Source organism: Eurytemora carolleeae, unplaced genomic scaffold, assembly GCF_000591075.1.
Source record: "Eurytemora carolleeae unplaced genomic scaffold, Eaff_2.0 scaffold74, whole genome shotgun sequence".
Classification (NCBI taxonomy): Eukaryota; Metazoa; Arthropoda; class Copepoda; order Calanoida; family Temoridae; genus Eurytemora; species Eurytemora carolleeae.
In genome coordinates this window covers 225,195-242,861 of record NW_019396090.1, presented here as the reverse complement: position 1 = coordinate 242,861, position 17,667 = coordinate 225,195, and the positions used below count along the sequence as shown (strand labels likewise).

The 17,667-nt window shown below is 32.6% G+C and overlaps 2 protein-coding genes and 1 long non-coding RNA gene across 6 annotated transcripts; all 3 read left to right on the top strand.

The window, feature by feature from the left end:
* The first annotated feature begins 353 nt into the window (after positions 1-353).
* Positions 354-3,279, top strand: LOC111718406 (uncharacterized). The gene is made up of 5 exons (XM_023493983.1): positions 354-369; positions 1,250-1,334; positions 2,249-2,362; positions 2,771-2,851; positions 3,132-3,279. The coding sequence occupies exons 1-5, from the start codon at positions 354-356 to the stop codon at positions 3,277-3,279; spliced, it is 444 nt and encodes a 147-aa protein (XP_023349751.1).
* Positions 3,280-3,758: 479 nt separating this feature from the next.
* Positions 3,759-5,464, top strand: LOC111718391 (uncharacterized). Of its 2 annotated transcripts, none has more exons than XR_002769039.1 (2): positions 3,759-4,559; positions 4,740-5,464. It is a non-coding gene; the product is annotated as an uncharacterized LOC111718391 (long non-coding RNA). The 2 variants fall into 2 exon arrangements; XR_002769038.1 differs by having other exon boundaries at positions 4,734-5,464.
* A 395-nt stretch (positions 5,465-5,859) lies between these two features.
* Positions 5,860-17,478, top strand: LOC111718390 (dolichyldiphosphatase 1). Of its 3 annotated transcripts, XM_023493967.1 has the most exons (10): positions 5,860-5,959; positions 6,607-6,710; positions 9,687-9,777; positions 11,494-11,610; positions 12,249-12,332; positions 13,282-13,321; positions 13,703-13,787; positions 15,729-15,928; positions 16,136-16,497; positions 16,680-17,478. In XM_023493967.1, the coding sequence occupies exons 1-8, from the start codon at positions 5,873-5,875 to the stop codon at positions 15,823-15,825; spliced, it is 705 nt and encodes a 234-aa protein (XP_023349735.1). In that variant the 5' UTR covers positions 5,860-5,872; the 3' UTR covers positions 15,826-15,928; positions 16,136-16,497; positions 16,680-17,478. The 3 variants fall into 3 exon arrangements, with proteins under 3 accessions (XP_023349735.1, XP_023349733.1, XP_023349734.1); XM_023493965.1 differs by having other exon boundaries at positions 16,136-17,478; XM_023493966.1 differs by having other exon boundaries at positions 16,123-17,478.
* Positions 17,479-17,667: the final 189 nt, after the last annotated feature.

Here is a 17,667-nt window from a genome sequence, read left to right as displayed (position 1 = left end):
AATCAATAATGCTTGAGAAGAAAAGTTTTCTAATTTTGGTGAGATAGGTGGGGATTTACATGGGACCACTTAGAATCACCTTCCGCTGTCAGAGATGATTATTTGAACTTAAAAATCTTGCAGCCCTGGTGAATTCCGCCCTAAAAAAATCTACCATAGGGAAAAGATTAAGTTTATTTGACATCTGAACGTGTCAAAATCCACCACCCACCTCCCCAATACGCACTGAACAATGCAGAGTATTAATTTCTAAAATCGTTTTCTACAATGGGATTTCCTTGGTCTTAGAAAGGTGAAAAACTAGCCACTTTATACAGGGCCCTCAGGGAAAAGTTAATACCACCTACTTCTCCATGGCCTGGAGAGGAGGTAATGACGAGGCTGAGAATGACTAGTTTAGTTCATTGTTTAATTTTCTTTGGAGTAAATTATTATTCAAACAATTTACTTTTAATTAATATCATAGATTTCAGTCACCACACAATCACCATAAATGAGTAAATGTATCATTTTTAGTGCTGTAAACCTCCCAGATAATCAATATTATTGATATTAGTGCTATAAACCTCCCAGATAATCAATATTATTGATATTAGTGCTGTAAACCTCCCAGATTATCAATATTATTGATTTTAGTGCTGTAAAGCTCCTAGATAATCAATATTATTGATATTAGTGCTGTAAACCTCCCAGATAATCAATATTATTGATATTAGTGATATAAACCTCCCAGATAATCAATATTATTGATATTAGTGCTGTAAACCTCCCAGATAATCAATATTATTGATATTAGTGCTGTAAACCTCCCAGATAATATACTATTATTGATATTAGACAACATTTCGTAATTTTAAGTGCAAATCAATATGAGCGTGAAGAAAGCCGAAAGGGCTAAGATTAGAAAAATTCTTTTTAAGATGGGTTAAGATTAGAAAAATTCTTTTTAAAAAAAACCCCCCAAAACACTTCAATGGAGTAGGGTTCATTGATTGATTTCTAAGACTACTGAATAGTGTACAAGCAGGGTTTATTATTTACCAAAAAGTTTTTAGTGTTTCTTTTTTTAAAAAGAAATTAACTTTTAAATTAACTTTTAAGTAAAAAGTTATCAAAAAACTTGAATTTTGATGTTTTTTTTTTCATTAAGCTTCGATAGTAAATTTATTTTGATTTTTGTTTATAATTCATGAAAATATATATCCCTGTTTATAAATATAAATTGATTTCTTTAAATGGTTGATAGCAGGGTTTAAGACTGGACTTGAGAGAGGACTAATCTGTAATCAATGTATTGGTACTCATCCTGGTTGCAGTATATTCAACTATAATTGGTAATAAACAGAGCTGAGGCAGAATTTTATGAATTTAAACCGCGTCGCTGAATTTTATGAATTTAAACCGCGTCGCTGAACCGCCAATCACCGGTTCAAATTAAGCGCTGGCTCAAATATCGAAATTGAAGTTGAAACAACGATGTTTGAGCCGCGTCTAGACGCGGTTCAAATTTGTTTAATTCGGCCTCTGATTAAAATAATAATTTTAGTTTGGAATTTGTGAAGGTGGTTTAATTTTTGTATTATCATTGTTTATGCTGAATATTGAAGTTTGAAAAATACTTTGGCTCTTTAGCCTAAAGTGCCAATTGAACATTAGAAAATTTAACAAGTGATTTTTACAGAAAATCAGATAAAGCTGTGATATTTCACAAAAGGATTAAAATTAATAGAACATTTTTATATATTCATATTTTACCATCTTATAAAAACTATTTTCATCAAAAATGTCATAATCAGAAAGACCAGGAATTAATTGACAGTTAATCAGTAGATTTTACATATATATCTCTGGCAATTTTCAATGCTCAAAAAGAGGCCGACAACATTCCGGATCTTTCTGGTTAGCATTGTATGTACTACTAGCTGAAGGGGCCGGCGTTGCCCGTGAAAAAAAAGTTGAAAGAAAATTTTTATAAAAATATTGGGGGAAAAAATTCGAAATTTTCAGCCTATTACACCCCCTGGCCACCCAAAAGTGTCCACAAAAAAATTCAGCCCAATCGGTCCAGCCTTTTTGCCGGGTATACGCATCATATATATAAATGAATGTCTTGTTTTATTATATGTACTATATGTAGTTGTAATTTGTCCTCAAGAAAACAGGTTACTGTAAGATAAATAAGTTGATTGGGAGAGGNGGGGGGGGTAATTTACTCCAATTCGATTTTAATTGTAAACTTTGTTATCAGGCACTGGGGAGTGGAGTGTGGACGAAGGTTTGATAAATGCGTCAAGCTAATTGAAAGACGAGGTTCAGATACATTAATCACTAGAGATTGCTTATCAAACCTAGAGGCTTTCAGGTAATTAAAAAGGGGTATTTTCAGGTAATTAAAAAGGGGTATTTTTTGTAAAATCCATTTTTTAATAATAAAACTATTAGTCGCTCTTTTACTTCGAATGAAAAGTTAACTCTCCAAACCTTGTCCCAAATCAAGTCTTAAAAATTGAAAATCTTTGAATAAAATTGTAAAAATCTGTAAATTGCAAACATATAATTACACATGTGATGTATATCAAATATTAGAGTATAAATACATTCTTTTTGGTAATTTTTGATAATTTAAATTATTCTTTAAAAAGCAGGCCACATTTTAGACACTCGGGATTCTTTTTTTGACAAAACCAAATAGATAACAAAAATTTTGCTAAAATAAGATTAAAGAAGTCTAGTTTTTTTTTTACATATTTAAAAAAAACTTTCTGATTAGAGTTGATATTCCGGCGGACAAATATGAAGGATGTCATGCTGCGAGTTCAGATCCAAAACTGGGTGTTTATGTTCAGAACAGGTAATTATCTTCCTCTAAAGGCATTTTACTAAATATTCAACTTTTGTTATTGTTGTAAATGGTTAAGTAAATGTTATTGCTTCTATCACTGAATAAGGGAAACCAAATCTTTTTTTGGTAAATATTAGGAAAATGGGAAAAAACTTGCCATTTGATAGTCTCTAATTTATTTTTTCATCCTCTTCATATCTTCCAAAAACAATTTTCCGGATGTTATTACTTCAAAATATATATCCCTGATCATTTTCAAAGAAAATATTTGAAATATGTATTATTGTAGTATACCTGAGCTGGATATAAAGAGAAGATACTACAGCAATGTAACCTGGTGCTTCTGTAGTTTTGATCATTGGTGCAATTCATCCCGTCCATTCTCATCCTCGATCGTTCTCATACTGGTGGCTCTCAATTCAACCTTGATGACATGAGTCTCATACATCTATTTATCCCAACTATACTCATCCTCTCTATGATGAGAATACATCCCATTCATCTCCATCTACATTCATCCTCATCCTAGCTGCTCTCATCCTAACCGTATTCATCTAAGATGTCAGGATATTTCATCCAATGAAACCTCTTTTCCCATCTCTCATCCTAGCTGTGATTTCAAGAGATTTAACATGAAAAACTTATCATTGTGAGATGCAAGGAGTGCCCAACTCTGACAACAGCTTGTGTCACGTGATTGACAGCTGCAAGATCTTCGGCTCGACTTAAGGAGTTAGGCCTAATGAAAATAAAATCGATCTTAGTTGGTTTTAGTGGAAAGGCTCAATGTTGAGTCTTGTTCTAATAAGAACCCAGAATGCGCCAATTCCTACCATAAATTCCACCAAATAGAATATTTAACTGTTTTTTTTGAGTTGTATCCGAAAGCTCAAGCTGTAAATAAGGCCCAACGACAGCTTAGACTTAAGTCGTATTATCTTGAATTTTCTAAATCGCCGGCTCAGGAAACAAGAATATAATAAATTTTCATTGAGAATTTGAAACGCTTTGATCGTTTAAACTTTCATTTTTACATTTGCAAGAAGTCAAAAATTTATATCATTAGGAAGTTATTAACGTTTTGTCTTTAGAGACATTCTTGTGCATCAAGATAGGATTAATTGTGTTTATTATTAAAAAAATATAATATATTGACTTTTAAAAACATAAACAATCCTTTTTAAAATAATTGCAATGCGAGCAGTTTGTTTCAAACCAAATATCAGTATTTAATAAACTAAATACTTAATACTTACTTGGAATACTTGATGAGTTATCCCCAGGACTCCAGGTAGGAGCATAACGGGAATTTCAGTTAGGTCCTCTCGGAGAAGTGATCAAGTCCTCTAAATTTACGTCCTCCTTGTGTAACCTCTTCCACACTAATCCTGGCATAGTAGTTCAAGTAATCAGTATTTAATGTTGCCTACGTATTATTTCATTTGTGTATTCTGAAAATTTTTTTAAGCTGCTTTTTGTGACGGACACATTTTTATTGTTTATAAAACCGCGTTCAGAGATCCTTTAAATCAATAGGCTTTACAGACTTGTTTTTATTCAAACTGCTTCGGTTTCCAATATTCATTTTATTTTCAATCCGATGATTGTTAAAAAAAATTAGATTGATGGCATTGTGATAAATTGTTATTTCTAGTCCAAACACCAGTAGTCAGTAAGTTAATAAATTGAATAGGATAGTAAATTTTTAGAAACTTGGGTACCCTGAAGCACTTAGTCAGATTAGGAATAAATGAGAAATCTATGAATTAATTGCGTTGATTGATTGATTGATAATCGTTTATTTCTATAAGCCTTATTACTGGTATCTTAAATCATGAATTAATTGCAATTTGGTTTCTCTTTTAAAATGACGTTTGGACATGTGCTACAGGAATAGGTCCGAAAAATTACTTTCAAGCTAAAATACAGGATTTAATCCATACCGCACCGTCCCTTCAAGTGTGATTTTTACTCTAGTATATAAATTCTGTTTTGTGATATTATATCTAGTATTAATTATTTTTGTGATAAAATTGAAAAGCATTGTGATAAAATAACGAGTTGTTTACACGACACCAAAGATTTTTGTGATCATGTTTTTGCACGTTAACGTTTTAGTTGAATTGATTTTGAAGTTTGCATTTTTTTGTAGACACTTTTTTCCCTTGTGATTTCCCTTAAAAGATAATAATATTTCCTGATAAATTTATTATTTTTAATTTTTGTTCTTAAGTTTAAGTTTTAAATTTTACATAAGAATTAGTAATATTTTGTGCCATTCACATTATATATGATTAACTCCAGGCCTCTATCCACACGGTGGTGTGCACTGTGTAGTGCTCTGAAGGAAGTCTAGGGGTTCCACAATGGGTTCCCTTTCAGATTTAAACTTGATTTGATTTGATTTGATATGATTTGATGTTTTGTAATTTGCTTTAGCACCAGTGATAATATGATTGCTCAATTATTTATAAAAATGGTGGAATTTAAAATTTAAAAAAAAGTCTATCAATGATTATCTTAATTTAATTTTTGTTATTAGATGTTTATTTGAAAAATCAATTTTATCCTGTCAGCTTCAGAAAGCAGAAATTTGGGAATAATGACCGGGTTTTTTTTTTTTTGAAAAATCATCACCTTCCTCCCACGTCACCTTGAAAAAAAATTTGTTTCTTCCCAGAGGATAGGTATAGTTTTAGGGAAAATAAATGAATATTTGGGTAAAAATATCATAAAGAAAAAACTTGCCTTTTGATGTCTTTCCCCCCCCCCCCCCCGAGCATTACAAATTTTTCCTCTCTAGGGGCGGGGTGTAATTTCTGAAAAAAACCTTGAATTATGATTTAAAATTTAAAAAACGAACTTTTTTCCTTTTTGTGATTGAAGCCTTTTACGCCAGTAAAACATTAAAGCAAGATATTTTTTTGTTCACCAAAAAATTAATAAGAGCTTGAAATAAATTTGTGTCCTAAATAATTTCTTTTAGAATGTTTTTAAACATTGTTACTTTTGGTTTCAGGTAAAAATAAAATGGCGGATCTTGACGGGGGAGAAACAGTAGAAACAAAATGGAAGACTTTGAGTTTAACTTACGTGGAGTATCCGGAGGGTGATAAGGTAAACAGTCGGACCCATAAATTATGTAATGTGAAGACGACCTTTGTGTATATTTAATGTTGTTATAAGCAAATAGTGTTACAAGTAGCTTTAACATCAACATTTTAATTAGAAAGGGGTCCGTTTACTGTGTACAGTACAATGCATATTTGCATAATTGGTGTATTTCATGGGTGGACTAATTTCCAACCCCAGTTTTACTATCTCCAAGAGCGATAATCCTTTTTAACAAATATGGACAATTTACACATAAAGTCGTCTTTCTTTACGTCAGTTTAACGCGTCCCACTGTAGTGCACTCACAAGAACAGTTTTTTTTCAATCTCATTCTGTGTTTTAAATCGCGGCTCAAAGTTCATATTTTTTAGGGAAAGATTTTTTCTCGCCATTTTTTTCACAATGATGTGTATTGTCTATTGTATTGTATAGCTAGGAATGATATGTATTGTATTGTTTTGTATTGTATAGCTAGGAATGATGTGTATTGTCTATTGTATTGTATAGCTAGGAATGATGTGTATTGTATTGTATTGTATTGTATAGCTAGGAAGGATGTGTATTTTGTTGTATTGTACAGCTAGGAATGGTGTTTGTTATCTATTGTATTGTATAGCTAGGAATGATTTGTATTGTATTGTATTGTACAGCTAGGAATGGTGTTTGCTATCTACTCCCTGACTCCCCTGGTGATAGTGATTATCCTAGCTACTCTGTTCTTCTCTAGGCGGGATATCCACACCTTCACACTAGGGTAAGGAGACTTAAAGGGATGGGGCACGTATTTTAAAGTTACCTTTCATTTATTAAGTGGCATATCCGATTCGTAACTGAACCCTTAAAACATCTGTTTGATCTAGAACGACTTAGGATTCCTTATCCATTGTAATTAAGAAAAAGCCTTTAAATCGTCTTTGATCCTTTACATTATTTGCTGCATTCATTAGTCAACATACTGTAACAAGTTAACCTACTTTTACATGAAATTCTTCATATCTCCGATAATTTTCTGTAAGCGGGTATCACTTAAAATTACGTCTCTTGTCACTTAATATGAATTATTAATGTCTTGAAATGTCGAAGTATGGCCTCCCGGGGTATAGATCTTAATTAAATATCATCATTGATCAGTCTAAATTGTTACACACTCTCTAGTATATCTGAGAAGAGGGTTACATGATCTAGTATATCTGAGAAGAGGGTTACATGACAGTTACATGCTAGTTTTTTCCCTATACTACAATGGGAGGAATGGGGGGGCAGAGCCGCCATGAGCCCTGCAAAATGACCTTCGGGGTTAAGGAATTTGTGAAAATAAGAAAACAAAAATCTATTTTATTTTGTTGAGATTGTTGAAAAAAGTTTTTTTTTATGTAAAATCCAAATATTTTTATTGGTGACCAAAATGCGGCGCGTGGAGACAGAATAGTGTAGGCTTGGAGACATAGCGAGATGCATGGAGGCGGTTTTGTTAGCCTTGGAGGTCATTCTGCAGATCAGAAGGCTCCGGAGTCCGGATGTCATTTTGCGGGGCTCATGGTGGCCCTTCACCCCCCTCCTTCACAATGGTCAACTAGATAACGATACCAAATGTGTGCGTCCTAATTATCCACTTATCAGATTAGCATCTTACTGTCTTAAGTGAAACATCTTGTGGCGCAAACTATCCTTAAAGTACGTCATTAGGACAGACATGGGACAGACCTTGTTCATACAAGAAACGTTCCAAAGGGGCCGCAGTGTATACTGTACAGTGTACACACTTCAAATTGTACAACGGTTTGTGTACAAAGTTACGTGGAGTACATTTATGTTACAGAGTAGTTTAAAAAAACTGGTTTCAAAGTATTTTGCGTACATTTGATTTTAATTCTCATATTATATCCAACTAGGTCTAATTTTGTCTAATTTCAAAATTTATTCTTCATCCAATCACTCCATTTGCAAGCCTAAAATATTGTAATTGTAATTAATTTATAAATGGCATGAACATCATAATGTATTTGATAGAAAATATCCCTAATTCTGATCACTTTTACCTTTCAATACTGATTTACAACGGTATCCTTAAATACTTTGTCTTTTCAAGTATGAATAATATATACATATTTTTGTGGTTGAAAACTGTTTAGTTCAGGTTCTCTACAAATACGACTTGCGCATTTTTAATATTCAGAAACAAGAAATTTACAGAATTAAATAGTATTAAAGCTAGAAAAACGATGTTATATTATACAATTTTATTAAGGTTTCAAGGGTACCGTTTAAATCGGCCAGGCCCCTCTTTAAAATGAGGATTACTTGAAATACAATGACACTCCTGACTACCTTTAACTATGCTGTTAGGTGTTCAGAACTACTTCTGAAATATTACATTATTTATTACATGCATTATCTAGCTTAATTTTCATTCAAAATTAGTTTCTAGATTGAACTAAATCTGGAAAAATTCACAAGTAGTTTAAAAGAAAGCCTTTAACTGAGAGTATCATCGGTAGTTTAAATTGCATCCTGCAACCAACGCGTTTCCCGACTCTCTAGCACCCTCGTACGTGAAGCATTCTGGCTGGCAAGCACATTTTGGATGTTTATAAGATAATAAAGATATCTCATCATCAAAAATTAGACTATGCTCTTTGAGAATATGAGATCGCTTCGGACAACATACAGAGTACAACCTGGTCATGCATCTTGAACCATCTGAAATGAAGTTTCAGTGTAGCTTAAAACTGACCCAACCTGACGATAAACTGATAAGCCCTGTTGTAGGAGGGAGGGAGTGCAGAAGTCCTCAACGGGTAATCACTGCCACCCAAATGTGTTTTGCGGCATGCGCGCTTTTTAATTGGTAATCTCCTCCCCTTTATTTGGAAATAACTGTAAATCTTGTTTTCTGAGATTTCAATTTATTGCATTTTTAACACAATTTTCTATCCGTGTTTCATGGTATCTGTATTGACATAAATAGATTTTTAATTTGTTTTCAGATTTGTTTGGTCAACAAAAACTGAGAAACAAGGCATAGGTTATTTTAGCCAAATCTTGGATACAAATTGCTGATTTAATGATTAATTATTGGTTAAAGTTTCATCTCTAAATCGGTAACATTTCTGGCTGAGACAAGTCAGGTCTCAAGCCAGGCTGGATCGGTTCTACACCAAGTAAGACCAGACAGGAACACAGGTAGTCAATGCAAACGGGCAGTCAAAGCAGCAAGCACAGGTTTTGGGGTGATCCGGGGGGGGGATGGGGGGGCATAGATTGTCATATGAGTCGTTTATTTCAAACTAACATAATTTATAGTTTTTATTATGTTCATTAAAGATGTGACATATAAGGAGTTTAAAACAATAACATTCAGAGGAAATTTCCGCAAATATTCTTAAAGCCAAACCTGAAATTAAAAAAACGTAGTTTTATTGCTAGCGCTTCATGTGACATATTTAAAGATTTATTTTCGAAACTGAGGATCAATAAAGAAAGCTTTAACAATATGGTACACCATAGGGCCATTAACAGAGGTTAATATGGTCTTATTTCTAAGAAATAAACGATTTACTGTTACGCTTTTTTGTCAGATTACCAATTGAGGTAGTAGAGATTTCCAATTAAGGAGCGCACATGCCACAAAACACGTTTGGGTGGCGGTGATTACCCATTGAGGACTTCTGCACTCCCTCCCCCCTTGTTGTACACTGCCGCGTTTAATTGTCAAAATTTGTTAATTTAGAATTGGAGTAATTTTGAATCACATTCTAAACCATTTCCTGAAGCACTACTTTGCCGAGGCTAGACCAATCATCAGAGATGTCGTCTTCGAGGCAAGTAATTAATAATTGTATACATTAAAGGGGCTCACAGTGTGGTTGAAAGACCTCTAAGAGAAATCCCATGTAATTTTTTTTTGAGATTCTGAAAGAGCTCATCAAGATGAACATTTTGCGATATGTCAGCACTTTTTCCTTTAGAGAATTTTTCCGCAATTCGCATATTTCCAAAGTATTGTTTTTTTGACATTTGTAGGTAAGGTCCTTACTTGGAAAAATTTGGAAAAATCTATAAACTCATATTCTTTCTTTTTTGAACTTTTTTTGTTTTCAATTCTTTGTGGGTTAAGTTTTGTTGATATGAAATATATCAAGGAGAAATCATTTTAAAACTTTTACATTTAAATTTTTAGAGTGAAGGGTAAAATAGGATTTGAGGGAAAAAGAAATGAGTGCAAGCTAAGGACAAAGAAAAAACTAAAATGAAGGATAAAATGCTTAGAGGAATAAAAACGTAAGGATTTAGAGTAAAGGAGAAGAAAAGGTTTAGAGTTAAGAATAAGTAATGATTTACAGTAAGAGATAAGACAGGTTCTGAGTAAAGAATTAGAAATGGTTTACAGTAAAGGATAGAAAAGGCTTGGAGTAAAGAATAAGTAATTATTCAGAGTAAAGGATAAGGAAAGGTTGTGAGTAAAGGATAATGAAAGGTTGTGAGTAAAGGATAACAAAAAGAAAAGTATAAGAAATGAAAGGTAAGGAAAGGTTAAGAGTAAAGGTTAAAAAAATTATTAAGTGAAGTATAAGGATAGATTCAGAGTAAACAATAAGAAATGATTTAGGTCTATAAAAGAACATGTCTAGGGCAAGGAAAGAAAGGGGTATGAGAAAAGGATATTAAAGAGTTTTGAGAAAGTGAAAATAAAAGGTTCAGAGTAAAGGGTTAACATAGACTCTCAGACACATTCATATTTGCTTTATGTAGGTCTACACCAAGAGGAAATATAACTTCACAATCCCTATCCCTTTTCTTATTCTTAATTCTAAATTTTCCTTATAATTTCCTATAAACCTTTCCTCATCCTTCACTATAGAACTCTTTCTAATCCTCTACTCTTAATTCTTTATTAGCCTTTCCTCCAAACCTTTCCATATCTTTCAGTCCTAATGCTTTCTTTATCCTATTTACTCCTGAACCTTTTATTATCCTTCGTTCTAAGCCCACCCTCATCTTTTACTCTAAACACTTTAACATCTTATGCTCTTGACCTATCCCTTTTCTTACTCTAAACCAATTCTCATCCTTTAGGGTCTATAGTAAAGATTAGATAAAGGTTTAGAATAAAGGATATGGGAAGAAGGTCTTGAGCTAAGGACACGGAAATGTTTAGAGTAAAGGATAAGGAGTAAGGACAGGTTTAGAGTAAAGGGTAATGGGAAATGTTAACAGTAAAGGATAATAGGGAAGGTTTAGATTAAAGGATAATGGGAAAGGTCGAGAGTAAATGATGAGGGGAAAGGTCAAGAGTATATGTTAAGGGGAAAGGTGTAGAATATGGAGAATGCAAAGGATTAGAATAAAGGATTGGGAAAGGTTTTAAGGAAAGGGAAAGCAAAAGCTCTTGGACTTTAAGCAGGTCCTCTCTGGGAGAAAATGCAACTGGAAATCTACACAAATTCAATTGCACCATCCGTACACAATTCAATTACATCTTGTTTTAAATAATTCAACTTTAGTTCTGCTTAATTAAATTATGATGTATTTTTCAGGGTCACGGAATGCCTTCCAACCACAGTCAGTATATGTGGTTTGTTTCCACCTACCTTGTTCTATTTCTTAAGTATAGATTGCATCATATTGGGAACTGTATGGAAACTATTTGGAAGGTAAATAACCCTCAAATATTATTTTCAAGACATCTAGATTTTTTTCAGGATCTCAAAAAAATCTTGCTTTGTTGTTGTATTTTTTATGTGATAGTTGGGGTAAGAACATCAAGCTCAATCAGAGAAAACAAATCCCGTACTATCAACAAATGTTGGTTAGATGCCCTTAAAATCGGCGTTGGGACATTTCATAGATAACAATATCATAGATAGGACATTTCATAGATAAGACTTTTCATAGATAGGACATTTTATAGATATTTTCGTAGATAAAAAATCTCCTCTGTGTCTATGGAAAAACTTCTGTCTATGAAATGTCTTATCTATGAAATGTCTCATCTGTGAAATGTCCTATCTATGAAACGTCCTATTTATGAAATGTCCCAATGGCCTTAAAATCTAATTTCGAATTCTGATAATATTTACAAAAGATGAAATTATTTCAATTTCTACAGGATTATCCATTAAGTATCAAACTTTCAAGACTCTATCAAAATCTTTTTTATTATAAAATATAAAGATTAAATTTTTCGTACCTTTATTTCAGGGTTTGATATTTTGGAAGAAGGGCGCCTTTCAAACTCGGATTTATTTTGCTTCCTGTAAATATCCCTTACATTTATTATTATTTTTTCAAGGTGTTCTGTGGTCTCCTTATCCTAGCTTCAGCAGGACTGATGGCCTACTCTAGGGTATACCTGGAGTACCATACTGTTTCCCAGGTAAACTAATGGAATCCTACTCTAGAGTATACCTGGAGTTCCATACTGTTCCCCAGGTTAGCTAAAGGACTCCTACTCTAGGGTATACCTGGAGTTCCATACTGTTTCTCAGGTTAGCTAAAGTAATCTTACTCTAAGAGTATACATGAAGTACCATAATTGTTTCCCAGGTAAACTAAAGTAATCCTTATCTAGAGTATACCTGGAGTACCACACTGTTCCCCAGGTAAACTAAAATAATCCTATTCTAGAGTATACCTGGAGTACCATACTGTTCCCCAGGTAAACTAAAGTAATCCTTCTCTAGAGTATACCTGGAGTACTATACTGTTCCGCAGATAAACTAAAGTAATCCTACTCTAGAGTATACCTGGAGTACCATACTATTCCCCAGGTAAACTAAAGGACTCCTACTCCGAGTATACCTGGAGTACCATACTGTTCCCCAGGTAAACTAAAGGACTCCTATTCTAGAGTATGCCTGGAGTACCATACTATTCTCCAGATAATCTAAAGGACTCCTACTCCGAGTATACCTGGAGTATCATACTGTTCCCCAGGTAAACTAAAGTACTTCTAATCCAAGTATACCTGGAGTACCATATTGTTCCCCAGGTAAACGAGAGGATTCCTACTCCGAGTATACCTGAAGTACCATATTTGTCGTTAATTGGATACAAACAAACGAACAAACAAACAAAGAACTTAGAGTTTATAGATAGATGGTATAAAAACAATAATATATATTTATTACGCGCTTGCTGGACTTTTTTTGACCTCCTCTAATACTGGTTTAAAAGCACATTCGAACACTGGTATTTTAAAAGGTTCGAATTTTGATTTAATTTCAGTTTCTGATTCTGATTGTATTTTAGTCACTTGTTGAGAAATGCATTATTGAAACCAAGTTTAATCCATTTTACCGAAACACATTTTTTTTTTTTTTTAGGTGGTATGGGGCTCTGTGATTGGTGCATTTTCTGCTTTAGGAAACCCATCCGTTTTTCAACACACATTTAAATTCAATTTCAATTTTATTAACAATTTTTCAGGCACGAAACTATTTTTCTAATATTTAGAAAATTAACCTCTGAAAAAAAGGGAATTCAGCCAGTATGAAAACATACAGGGTAACCCACAAAGAATGCAGCTTCAGAGACGACTGTACGGAATTTAATTTGCCTGTTTCCTTATATTCATGATTCCCTGCAACTGTAAACTTTTTTGTTTCTTTGCCAAATTATTAGATAAGCCATTAGAGACAGAATACATAATTTAACCTTGGCATCGTCACATTTATAGTCTCGTCCTTTGTGGGTAACCCTGTATATGGAAAAACTCAGTCTTGTTATTTGATGGGTTGATTTTAGTTTGGTTTCTGATAACCCATTATATTTTTACTCCATTCTATCCAACAATTGTTGGGTGGAGGATTTCAGAATTCTTTTTAGTCAGGTATATTTCATTTCCAACTTTTTTATTTCGCAATTTTTTGTGCTTTTTTGCGCTGGTCTCTGACATTTGATCTCACTTTACTAACTGCGCGATTTCGCAAATAAGTTCCCGAAAGCTGCAAAAAATCATTATTTTATCGGTATTATGATAAAAAAAATCTGTTTTTGCGTCCTTTTGATAATCAACAAAAATAGATAAAAACTTAAGAGCTTTATTGAGAGAAAATAATTTAATTGTCTTCTAATTTGAAGAGTGTTATTAAAATTGTTTGTTAAAATAAATGATAATACGTTTTACTTAACTAAATAGATATTATGAGCTCTTTATAAGCAAAGATAAGAAAAACAAAGATAGATTGAGTACAATAGTGTTGTTTAATCAATGTTTAGCGGTGTTAACGATAACTGAATAATATGAAAGAGTTCCTCTTGATTTTTGGTTGTTGGAAAAGTTCCAGAAAATTATAACAAGTCATTCTGCTTAGTTTAAGCTTGCTCTGTAGCAAGTAACATTCTGCTTAGTTTAAGCTTGCTCTGTAGCAAGTAACATTCTGCTTAGTTTAAGCTTGCTCTGTAGCAAGTAACATTCTGCTTAGTTTAAGCTTGCTCTGTAGCAAGTAACATTCTGCTTAGTTTAAGCTTGCTCTGTAGCAAGTAACATTCTGCTTAGTTTAAGCTTGCTCTGTAGCAAGTAACATTCTGCTTAGTTTAAGCTTGCTCTGTAGCAAGTAACATTCTGCTTAGTTTAAGCTTGCTCTGTAGCAAGTAACATTCTGCTTAGTTTAAGCTTGCTCTGTAGCAAGTAACATTCTGCTTAGTTTAAGCTTGCTCTGTAGCAAGTAACATTGTGACAATTTGCTCTACAAAGATTTCTGTGTATTTAAGTGTTTATATGAAGTTTATAAAAATTCCTCCCATTTAACACACGTACATCAAGAACTTCCCAAACTGCATTTTATGGACTTTAAATTATCCTAGGTCATGACGTCGTCTTTGTATAACTTTTTTTGAAAATATTTAGAAACTAACTTAACCACTGACTGTTAATTTGAAACTATTTTTCTTTTCTCTTATTAACAATGTTAACAATAAAACTTTTTTTCAGCTTCGTTTTATGAACTCAAAATTATCCGTAATCTCAAAGTCGTCTTCGTATTTCAACATATTTTAAAAATATTTAGAGGCTGACTAACTACTGTTAATTTGAAACTATTTTTCTTTTCTCTTATTAACAATGTTAACAATAAAACTTTTTTTCAGCTTCGTTTTATGAACTCAAAATTATCCGTAATCTCAAAGTCGTCTTCGTATTTCAACATATTTTAAAAATATTTAGAGGCTGACTAACTACTGTTAATTTGAAACTATTTTTCTTTTCTCTTATTAACAATGTTAACAATAAAACTTTTTTTCAGCTTCGTTTTATGAACTCAAAATTATCCGTAATCTCAAAGTCGTCTTCGTATTTCAACATATTTTAAAAATATTTAGAGGCTGACTAACTACTGTTAATTTGAAACTATTTTTCTTTTCTCTTATTAACAATGTTAACAATAAAACTTTTTTTCAGCTTCGTTTTATGAACTCAAAATTATCCGTAATCTCAAAGTCGTCTTCGTATTTCAACATATTTTAAAAATATTTAGAGGCTGACTAACTACTGTTAATTTGAAACTATTTTTCTTTTCTCTTATTAACAATGTTAACAATAAAACTTTTTTTCAGCTTCGTTTTATGAACTCAAAATTATCCGTAATCTCAAAGTCGTCTTCGTATTTCAACATATTTTGAAAATATTTAGAGGCTGACTAACTACTGTTAATTTGTAACTATTTTTCTTATCATTTACAATAAATCTTTTTCTGGTCTGTGTTTTAAGGACTCACATTATCTGTAATCTCAAAGTCGTCTTCGTATTTAATCTTATTTTGAAAATATTTAGAGACTGTACGAGTATACCAAACATCATGTGGTTCGAATTCTTGAATACCCGAGCCGAGGCGCATTCAAGAAAGAAGAAAGAGAGAAAGACAAAGTAGTTCTTAATCCAATGGACACGGAAAGTTAATGGAATTTATGCTTTTAACGTATTTTTTTATTGAGTTTAATTTCTATTCAAATGCTAGACTGGGACTTTAGAAAGTATTAACACTGGCAGACAGGGCTTATTCAGGAATTTGTCTGGGAGGGGGGAGGTCTTGAACTTTTTTCTTTACAGTGGAGGGAGGGGTAGGGGGGGGGTTTCAGAACCCTTTGGGGACCTGAAAACTCTCTGAAATCCATAGATTTCACAGGTCCACAGGCCTTAGCTTCCATAGCCCCTCCCCCTGAATAAGCCTCTGCTTGCAGAAGACGATATATATGATTTTAAATCCTAATCTGTGATTTTTTTCATCACGCTGTTACTTAACTTCTCTAAAGGGACTGAAGGCGTAATTTCAAGTGAATTGTATAGCTTGTTTGATTCACAAAGGCACCATTTAAACCTTTGTTTAAGCTTATCTCTCTTAACATGTATGGTCACTTGAAATTACGTTTATTGTTCCGCCTTTACGCCTTTCTTGTTCATGAAAATAATTTTGTTCTCAGATCATAGAATTCATGACTATAGCATATTTTATAATGCTTTGTAAATATTAGAGCCTGCCTGAATTTTAGCTATACACATTCAAAACCAATCATGACATTTTTATGCTTACTAAATGAAACAGGTATGTTTTAGTTAGTTAATATCTCTTTTTTGATGAGTGAACATCCCTTTCTTAGTTTTCTGACGTTTAAATTATTAAAAATCACAAAATCATTTTTTTTTCATAGCTTAACAATCTAGAGTTTCGCTAGTTTCTAGTAGATTTCTAGTTTTTTAACTTTAACAATAATTTATTGATTAAAGGGTGTGGGCACACGCTCACACATACACATAAAACGATACATTAGTAAACCTGATTCCAATGTGTTATTGAGATCTTTCTATTGTTTTATTTTGCCCAAGATCCGATAAGAGTTATGTTGCATTGTTGTCCCAAAAAACTTGACCATGGGTATCAATATTTACCATAGTGAACACTTTTTTTACGCGTGCTGATTTTGCTTCCTGTTTTTCCTTAATCTTAACTATTAGGTTTGGATGATTGATATTGAATTTTATTACTCACTTGTACCATTCATTTGCTAATAACTTGGTATAGACTGGATTTTTACAACATAATGGAGTAATGTTCTATTTTTCTTCTCTAAAATAAAGAGAGAGAAGAGGAAAAGTAAAAAAATTTAAAAATAAGATTTTTTTTGTTTAAAAAATTGGTTTGGTTTTCTCTTACTATTCTCTTACGTCTATCATTTCCTTTCTTGTTTTTTGTTCTTTACTTTCTCTGGCTCCGTGAAAAATTCTCTCTCATTTTCTCCTTATGCTGTCCTTCTGCACTTTAATTGGATCAGCCTGTGTAAATGTCATGTCCATCAGTGCCCATATTTTGTCTATTAATTGACAAAAAAACGCAACACTCCGGTTAGAATACACTTCCCCGTCCTGCTTTTAATAAAAAAAAAAAGACAAGACGTCATCAGCTGTTAGGAATTAGTTTTACTTATTATTTAATTAACTGGCATATGTTTTAAACCTATGTACATCAAACATAATAAATTGTAAACAATATAATGTCGATCAGATAATAAAAAAGAAACAATTTTTTCAGAATGGTTTATCATTTTAGTTCTTGCCTCATAGAGTTGTACTAGTTTTTTTGTAAAAAATATTTATTTTCAGCAAAGGTGAAGCAGGAAATAATTTGAGTTTTCATGTATATTTTGGAAAGATAAAAATTAGAAAAAAAAAGAAATTGAAAGTCATTTTTGAGTTGATTTTTGAAGAATAGTTAGGA